The sequence below is a fragment of the Mus pahari genome, chromosome 5, assembly GCF_900095145.1.
Source record: "Mus pahari chromosome 5, PAHARI_EIJ_v1.1, whole genome shotgun sequence".
In the NCBI taxonomy this organism is placed as follows: domain Eukaryota; kingdom Metazoa; phylum Chordata; class Mammalia; order Rodentia; family Muridae; genus Mus; species Mus pahari.
Window position 1 is genome coordinate 14,938,718 of NC_034594.1, and position 9,887 is coordinate 14,948,604.

Sequence of the window (9,887 nt, forward strand, 5' to 3'; positions counted from 1 at the left end):
AGAAAGAAAGAAAGAAAGAAAGAAAGAAAGAAAGAAAGAAAGAAAGAAAGAAAGAAAGAAGAGAGAGAGAGAGAAAGAAGAGAGAAGAGAGAAGGAGGAATTCGGATGTTTAAATGTTTCTATTGCTTGCTCTTGTGTGGGCATCCCTCTCCTTTGATAGGCAGCCAGTGGGTGCTAGCATGAGAAAGTTGGATTTTCTTAACATTGTGGTTATGGAGACATGCCAATCCCAGATGGTTATGATAATATAGGACAAATAGCTATTACGACTCACTAAGGAGGATCTGTTTGGTAGGTAATGGGTTAGCTATGTGTGGTTCCCATGGCGTGCTCACAGGTCAGCTGCCGTGGTACCCATCAGCTTCATCCGTTCCTCTTCAGGCACACAGCTGATAGGACAGCAGGCATCTAAATTCAGGAGAGGAGTCCTCTAGGCCCACGCACTACCCACCCTGTGTTCTCTGTGTCAGCATATGTGGACTTAGAAACAGACTTTTGGCTTTTACCTTCAGACATTTCCCTCATCTCTTTTTAAATCATTCTGCCTTCACTGGGCCTGTGGGTATGTTGTGTACACGGCCACAGACGATACACAGTCCTTAGGCCAAGCAGACATCATCTCGGTTGCTCTGTTTTCTTTGATACATAGGTGCTGGGGACCTTTACCCCCAGCTTTAGCATTAAGATGACGTTAGCATAAAACATCTTAGCTGTTTAATTTGGGAATCAGCTTTTGATTAATTGATGAACAGTAGAAAGTGAGACAGAGTCACTATTGTACGATGCCATCTATAGGTAGAAGTAGGAGGGCAATCTACAGTTACTTCATTGTTTGTTTTGTTTGTTTATTGTTTTTTTTTTTTTGTTTCATTGCAGGTGGAGTAATACTAAATGGTGAAGGAACAGACACAAATACTCAGGATTTCTTGGCAAATAAAGGTGAATAGTAACCTCGTCTGGCGAGTGATTAGTGGAGTTTGATGTTATAGAGGGCAGTAGTTTTGTTGAGATCTTAAACTTGAGTTCAAACGGTCACCGTGTCCGTGAATATATGGATATAACTGTCCATCTGAGATAAAGGAACCTTTGGTGTTTCACTTTGGGACTTGGTTTTTATTTCCTTTCTGTTCTTTTGCTGTTTGGTACCCAAGAAATGTGTTATGTTTAAGCTTACAATTTCATGCTACCTCTCACGTTTTACAATTACATAATGCTCCTGAGTTATTTGTTATTAACTTGCAGTGTGACCTCATCTTTCTGTCCTAAAAAGTCTAGTCCATCGTAGCAGGCTAACAGTGTCAAAATAGAAGAAAACGCTATGTACAATAAATCTAACGCTATTGCTCCTCTCCAAAAGCCTCAGCATGCATTCGTATACTTTCCTCCCTGCTCGTAGGTTTAAGATCTATTAAGAAGGACATGACTGACATAAGCCACAGTTACGAAGACCTGGGCCTCTTACTCAAGGATAAAATAGTTGAACTGAACACTAAGCTCTCCAAATTGCAAAAGGCTCAGGAAGAGTCCAGTGCAATGATGCAGTGGTTACAGAAGATGAACAAGACGGCCAGCAGGTGGCGCCAGACACCTACACCTGCGGACACTGAGTCTGTGAAGATGCAGGTGGAGCAGAACAAGGTAGGCTGGGTTACAGGGAAGGAAGGCGCATTGAATGGACCGACCCAGAACAGCCCTGGGGGCCATGAGCTTGGTTCTGTTTTCTCCCTAGACCTTCATCAAATAATGACTGTTTTGTTAAAAATCAGACTTTCTGTAGATTGGGGCAACGAATTGTCACTTTTCCAGCCCTCTGACATTAGAAAAAGGAGTACACTGCAGGGTATGGGTAACCTTGCCATCTTAAAATCAGCTTAAGTCTGCGATACTAACTAGTCAACTTGTGGGAAAGATTTAGTTACGAACTAAGTATATCAAGTGTCTGTCTTGTCTACTGTAAAATGGGACAGCTAATACTGTCCTCTTTAATGGACAGCATTTCTGTAGCTGTCAAGATTAGGAAAGTAGTTTCTCACGGTGATGGCAAAAATTTGGGCAAATTACCCACCTGTCCTTGAATTCTGCCATGTGGAATCTCGAGTAGAGTTTCAAATTCTGGAGGCCTTTACCAGGGCTGATTCGCTTCTCAGCCTTACTGAGAGCAGCTTGCATTGGCCCAGCGTCGTTTGAAAGCAGGAAATTACAGACGTCAGTCATTACCTCCAGAGTGGTCCTCTGTGGGGTTTCTGTATCTCATAAGTGAAGATGACCAAGGGGGAAAAATAAGAATGATCAGCTACATAACCCAGGTCCTTGCCCACTCCAGCATTTAATGGGGGGGGGGGGCTCCCTTCTGGGCCATTCCAGAGGGGAAGAAATGCTTTTTCTCTTTTGATGCCATATTTTTGTGTAGTTAATTAGTGTTTTTTTTTTCTTTATTAGTCATTTGAGGCAGAACTGAAGCAAAATGTAAACAAAGTGCAAGAATTAAAAGACAAACTGTCAGAGCTTCTGAAAGAGAACCCAGAGGCTCCCGAGGCCCCGTCCTGGAAGCAGGTGCTGGCGGAGATGGGTGAGTCCATCTGCGTGCTCAGGCTCATGGGCGCTCGGCTGCTTTCGTGGTCAACGGCGTGTTCTTCAGAAAACACCCAGTCGTCTCATATGCTTTTGGGTTTCCTTTAAACATTTCAGAATCTTTTTTTTTTTTTTTAACTATTCGAAATCTTGGGCTTTGTTGTAAGAGCTGTCATTCAGCTGTTTTTATGAAGGTTCATAGTTGGTAATGAAATGCTATGCACTGAGTAACATTTTGATTAGTGTTTATTTTCTTTCATTCATTTTATGCACATGAGTTTTCTTTCATTCATCCAGAAAGGGCAGGCTCCCGTCTCCTCTGTGAGGTGACTTCTGGGGCTCCCGTCTCCTCAGCTCTTCTTTCTCTCAAGCCAGTGTTGAAGGGATACGGGGCCTCCCCTCCCATCCTGTCTTTGTATAAACTGCTCATAGGTACAGAATTTCCTTCAGTTTGTGAGATAAAAAGACTAAGAAAGTAAGTTTCCTACTTTACTCTATCATTTAGAGGTTTCAGTAAGTTTAGGTATGTCTACGTAGGAGCCACAGTGTGCACAGTGTAAAGTGTATCCTGTTGGTCCTTGGAATGGCTTGACTTTCAATTATTTCACTGTAGTTATTTCAAACCTTCTTCCCGTCATTTTTTGATACTGTAAGCTTAGAAACAAGTTAAGCGTTCCTAATGTTCAGAGGCAGACAGAACCTGACTCAAGGATCCCCCTGCATCGTGAGGGATTTCCCCTACGTCAATGACTCTCCTGGGGATATCAGAGTTACTTTCGAGTATGATCAGATGTTTGAGAGAAGAGGTGGGACTGAAAGGTGTGCATCTCCTGCAGAGCCTCTACCCTAAAGATGCGTTTGATACTTCTCTACCCCACGTGCTTTTGTTAAGAGTCTCGCCAGTCAGATTATATAGGATTGGAACTTCTCCTACAGAGGACCGCCACTAAATAAAAGTCCCCTACTACGTTCTATTAAAGACTGTCTGTCCTTAGTATATTGTGCCAAGTGACAAACACACAACCCTCTCGGGGGTGTGTGAAACAGCTCAGTCAGTGAAGTGCTTGCCTAACTTAGCAGCACCAGGACAGTCCTGTCCCAGAGCCCATGCAGAAGCATTTGACATTGCACACAGGCTTGTGGTCCCAGTGCAGCGGAGGCAGAAACAGACCCCTTGGGCCATCTGGACAGCTTAGCCTACTCGGCAAGTACCAGGCCAGTGAGAGACGCCATCTCATAGCTGAAAACAGAACCAGCAAAAGCATACAGCACAGCTCCAGGGACAGCAGCACACACATGTACACACACTCCAGGGATAGGAGATGTCACACGAAGGTGCCCAGGTGTGGCTTTCATGGACACAGGCTGCTTTGGGGAAAATGTTAAGATTACCAGGGCCAGGTTAAACATTTGATCTCAGTATAAACGCCCGCCACAGGATGGGTGTTCAAGGACCAGATTATGACAGGCACTCAGCTTTTGGCCTTCAGATCTTATCATCAAAAGGACAGAAAGTTAGTAATGACAGGATCTGACTAGGGAACTGTTATGTTTTTTAAATGATCGTTTCTAAGGGAAATTATTTAGAACCAAATGGCTCGCTGCTGAGAAATAGGAGGTGGGGCAGACGGGAGGGCGGGGAATTACAAGACTGCCAAACTAGGTCTGAAGTTTTTGCATCCACACAGACTGCTGTATCCCCTGGGAACTAGTTAGAAATCTGAACTTGCAAACCCCTACTCCAGACCTCCTCCTGCATCCGGCCAGTGTGTGTTGACAATCCGTCCAGGCGGTTCTGTAGCACCATGGTTGGGTGTGGGCCATAGTGGAGAGCAGCACTGAGCATATCAAAGATGGTCTTGAAGCCGTGGTGACATGGCAGGCGAGGTCAGAGGGCCATAGTAAGTGCCCGTACTTACTTACCAGGGTGAGGTCACCTCATAGATCCACAAGGAATGAAACCAGGGTGGGATTGGAGGGGCCAGAACAAGACTGAGAGAGCAGTGAGACTTGTCCTATCAGGATCAGAATATAATGGCAATTGCCAGAATCAATAGAGTTGTAGTTACCAGGATTACAATGGAGTCTGCAAGTTAAACAGGGTATGGAAGATTAATATCCAAGACCCATTGTCCTGTCAAGTCTCCATGCTTCCTTGACTACTGACAGAGCACAGAGAGAAACACAAAGCAACCTGAATGCTCACTGCCTGAGGGAGGGCATTGGTCTGTCTAAAACAGGAAGGCGCATTGCGCCCCAGGAGGCACGTACTGTAACTTGAAAAACCTGTGACACATGCCTCTCAAGGCAGCCAGGCCAAGCCAACTCGTGGTTCCTGCAGGCTGTCCAGAGTTCTGGATGCTTAGTGGTTAGGGGTGGATACTGCCCTTGTGGGGGACCTGAGCTCAGTTCTTAGCACCCAACCCGGGCAGCTCCAACCACCTGTAACCCCAGCCCCAGGAGGATTTAGCACTTCTGGCCTCTAAGGGCACCTGCACTCCCATTCACATAACATATATGTGCGCTCATGCACGTTCATGTGCACAGAGAGAGAGAGAGAGAGAGAGAGAGAGAGAGAGAGAGAGAGAGAGAGAATGAAAATCCCTTTTAAAAGTCATTCTGAATTACTACATCTCACTGAAAAGGAAGAGAGGACAACCTTAGGGAAAAAATATAAAAAGAGGAACAGATACTTGATCAGTGTTCAGAGGAATAAAATTGATATCCCCTTTGGTAGTTCTGAATGCAGTACAACACATCACAGACTTTTAAAACACAAGGAGAGGGTTGGTTTTTTTTTTTTTTTTCTTTTTTTTCTCTGTGATTTTTCTTTGCCACTTCACTGTCCAATTCTCAAGTGTGAACTTTCTAGAAGTCAATGTCAGACGACAGTCACAAGGCTAGGCCTGTCCTTTCACAGAGCTGCTGAGATTTCATACTCATTGAAATCTCAATTCACTCAGCTTTGCAACAGTTGGTTGACGCTGAGTGAATTTACTAGAATGCTTGAGGGTAAATATTCAAAGATGGAAGGCATTTGTTTAGAAATAATTGAGGATTTTTTTTTTTTTAATTTGAGGTTGTAGTATTGCTCAGTAATGAAGAACTTGCCCGATATTCACAAGGCCCTAGGTCCAACCCCCCAGTAAATCCATGTACGAGTGCACACGCATATATGTGCACACGCACAATGTATTAACTATATAAGGACTTTTAGAAAGAGTACAGGAACCTGAGGTTCAGGTTTGTTTCACTTATACCTGAGTTAATACACAATTACTTGATCCATAATGCTATAGCGAGGAATGAAACAGAGGTCGGATTGGGTTGTAGAGAAGGAAGCTGCGGTCTATCATCATACAGAATGAGCATTATTGGGAAGAGAGCCACAGGACCATAGAGGGCATCGTCAGGCCTTGAGGCGGGAGGGACACCATTAGGAGGAACCGAGCATCCTTACAGATAGGGGACCCCACATCACATGGCTGGGCCTTGAGATGGGAGAGCACAGTATGCATTCTGAGAGCTGCTGTGCACAGCGTGGCGGGGAAGCAAGCCTTCGGAGAAAGAGCCCTGCAGAGAGGGTATATTTTGACTACTATCGTTTTATGCTCTGGGGCTTGCTCTCCACCCCCCACCCCCCTGCAATCCCATCCAATCCAACCCTACTGAGGTCAAGGCACAAAGTATAGGTCACCGTGGCTGATTTCTCCAGACTGTGTCTCACAGCGACCGACATCTTACTGCTGCGGGTTCATGATCTAACGTGTAGTCCATGTATCATCTCACACAAGTACTTCTCTTACATTAGAATTAATAGGAAGGAGAGTTACCAGCCATGAGCAAGCTAGAGATGTAGCTTACAGGTCATGCTTGCCTAGTACCAAGGCCCTAGGTTTACATTCTAACAAGGGGAACAAAAGGAATGCCATCTATTATATATCATTTTGAATACATAGTTACAGTTTTCCAATGGTGTTATTAAATGAAGAAAAAAAAAAAAAGAAAAGAAAACAAATACCAGCTTGGTCCTTTTTCTCGTTTTCAGACACTAAGTGGCAAGAGCTCAACCAGTTAACCGTGGACAGGCAACAAAAGCTGGAAGAGTCCTCCAATAATCTAACCCAGTTCCAGACCACAGAGGCCCAGTTAAAACAGTGGCTGGTGGAGAAGGAGCTGATGGTCAGCGTGCTCGGGCCCTTGTCCATTGACCCAAACATGTTGAACACACAGAAGCAGCAGGTCCAGGTGAGTGTTGCCGGAGCAACAGCCAGGATGTGGCCCCTTGACATCGCAAGGCAAATGTTTGCAGGGTAAACACATTAGCTCGACCTTCTTGCTGGGTGGCACATTGTCCGAAGCAGGGGTTTCAGAGAACTGCAGCGGTGAGGTAGCCACCATGCGTGGTCTCCCTGAGCCAGCATGTGGGGCAGACCCTCCACATGTGGTTGTTGCAGGCCCACTAAACCGACCACAGGTCTCTGAAGAATGAATGGATTGGCCAAGTGATGGTGATACTGGTGTATACTTTGTATTGTTCATAAATTAACCTTTGAGGCCTCATTCATTCTGATGGAGACTTGAAAGATGCGCCCAGTACAGTCCTGAGTGGAAGGCAGAGCAAAGGGAAGGCAAGGGCGGGATGGAGGGAACAGAGGGACCAGGTACGTTAGGTAAATCTTAGTCATCGGAGCAGCCCACACGGGAGAGAAAACCCACAGCACCTGAGTTGGGCCCAGTAGCTCGAGGTCTGCGGTGGTTTCAGCTGTGTTTCTACTTGTCGAGCAGAGGCCTCAGTGGGAAGAGCATCTCATTTCAGTCAGCCGTGTAACCTGGACCCAGTGGTTTAAGGTTACATGTATCTAGTTCATAACTTCGTAATATAAGGAGAGCCAAGATGAAAAAGATGAAAAGGAAATATCTGGACAAATATTTGCCTGTAGTCTTAGGAGTCTGAAATGAATAGGTAAACAAATACAAAAAAATAGATAAAATAGAAATAGAAGATTAAGTACACCACAAGGAGGCATCTGAAGGTCCTTTCTGTTGACATTCTGAGCAATAAGATTTTATGTCTAAAACTTGTATAATAAATATTGTAAATGTTAGTAAGCCCACTATTAAAAAAAAAAAAAGTATAGTCCTAGCCCACTTGAGCATAATAAACAGTTACCACTGTTTCCTTCACTGTAGAATTGGGAGTATAAGCTAATGAAGAGAAAAGTATGATCCAGGGAAGGTAAACATGGCAGTGGTACTGTGAGCTCAGTACAGTGTCTCACGTGAATGAGCATTTTCCCGGGCTAGAGCTAATATCATTTTTCTTACCCTTTGGAAGATGGTATTATCTCTTAACAAGTTGTTAACTGTGAAGCACCGAGGGTCTTTAAATTAGTTTGTGATAACCTCACCCTCCTCAAAAAAGTAGGAAAACATCAAAACAGAATTCCAGACACAGTAGAGAAGTGAATGCCATTTCTCTATGTTTGGATGCTTAAATGTATGTTTGCTAGGGCCGGAGAGATGGCCCAGTGGTTATGAGCACTGGCTGCTCTTCCAGGGACCTGGTTCAATTCCCAGCAATCACATGGTAACTCAAAACCATCTGTAATGAGATCTGATGACCTCTTCTGGTATGTCTGAAGAGAGCAACAGTGTGCTCGTATAGGTTGAATGAATGAATGAATTTATGTTTTCTATAATTATACAACCCTTTGTTTATTTTCCACGGTTAACCTAGATTCTGCTGCAAGAATTCGACACCCGGAAACCTCAGTATGAACAGCTCACAGCAGCTGGCCAGAGCATTCTGAGCAGGCCTGGGGAAGACCCTTCTTTACATGGGATTGTGAACGAGCAACTGGTAGCTGTGACCCAGAAGTGGGACAGCCTAACAGGACAACTGAGGGACAGATGTGACTGGATTGACCAGGCTATCGTCAAAAGCACACAGTACCAGAGCCTGCTGAGAAGTCTCTCGGGTACCCTGACTGAACTGGATGACAAGCTCAGCAGCGGCCTCACCTCGGGCACACTGCCGGATGCCGTGAACCAACAACTGGAGGCAGCCCAGAGGCTGAAGCAGGAGATCGAGCAGCAGACACCGAAGATCAAGGAGGCCCAGGCGGTCTGTGAGGACCTGTCAGCACTGGTCAAAGAGGAGTACTTGAAAGCAGAACTGAGCAGACAACTAGAAGGCGTCTTAAAGTCGTTTAAGGATATCGAGCAAAAGACAGGTTGGCCTCTCCTTTTACGTACCTATTTCCCGGTCAGAAGTCAGTGCCCCGTCCTCCTGTTTCCCAGCTCTTGGTGATGATTTGTGACTGCACGGAGCACAGAAGGCAGTTCTGTGGCAGTCTAGACATTCTACACAGATGAGACTAAGATGCTCTGCACACAGTCCACACACAGCAAATGGCTTCAACTCTGTTCCCAGTTGCCTTTTTTTCACATGGGGAAACACCTTTGCTGTGTTACATTGTCTTTTTTTCGTCACGTAGTTATTTTAAAGGCTTCCCTGTCCTTTCCTCCTACTGTTACTTTGTATGCGTCACAGAAAGGTTTTGTAGAGAAATGTGTGGATTTCTCTATGTTCCTCTCTCACATGTAGCTATGATTCTGTGACAAACGGGCCGGCCCTTACTAAATGCAGCGGGATGGATGAAGGGAATTGCGGAAGAAGGGCACGGCTCGCTCATCTGTTCTGTTTCAGAAGTCCTAGTGGTGTCTAGTCCTTGCCTCTGGTCATATCTGATTTGTTTTTTAATTGGCTCTGTTTTTATATTGACTACAGCAGCCATTCGAGACTTCTTTGGCACCCAGATGGCATAGTGTAGTACGTAAAATCTGCATGGGTGGTGTCCTGGTTTGATCAGAGTGGGAAGTACCTGGCAAATGATGTAAACCCCCAGAATATGGAAAGGTCAAACAAATGGGATGGGGGTTGATGTGAGGCGAGTTACTGATAGCACACAGGTTCAAACCAGACAAAGTCGAAGTATTAAGAAGGGGAAATGGACACAAAGTTCCACCCTAACCAAGAAGCCATTTGCAATTGATACCAGCTGGGAAGGGGAATCAGTTGTCTACCAGGCAGTGTTCCTGCCCGTAGCAACACTCCAGGGGAGGACCCATGGCTGCACATAGTTGGTCTACGCAAAACAGACTCCATAGATAGGTGGATCTATCTAGCTATCTAGCTATCTAGCTATCTATCTCTCTCTCCCCCTCCCATCCCCCTCCCTCCCTCTTCCCCCTCTCTCTTCCCTCTCTCACTCCCCCCTCCTTTGTCTCTCTCTCTCCCCCCTCCCCCTCCC

General features: G+C 45.3%; 1 protein-coding gene across 11 annotated transcripts in view; it reads left to right on the plus strand.

The window, feature by feature from the left end:
- Dst (dystonin) overlaps positions 1–9,887 on the plus strand; it is a 196,767-nt gene that overhangs the window by 105,289 nt on the left and 81,591 nt on the right. For all 11 annotated transcript variants that reach the window (XM_029539067.1, XM_029539069.1, XM_029539066.1 and 8 more), the window contains 5 exons: positions 877–939; positions 1,397–1,638; positions 2,440–2,569; positions 6,620–6,819; positions 8,312–8,807. In XM_029539067.1, the coding sequence (XP_029394927.1) occupies positions 877–939; positions 1,397–1,638; positions 2,440–2,569; positions 6,620–6,819; positions 8,312–8,807 (1,131 nt within the window). The remainder of the gene's footprint in view (positions 1–876; positions 940–1,396; positions 1,639–2,439; positions 2,570–6,619; positions 6,820–8,311; positions 8,808–9,887) is intronic.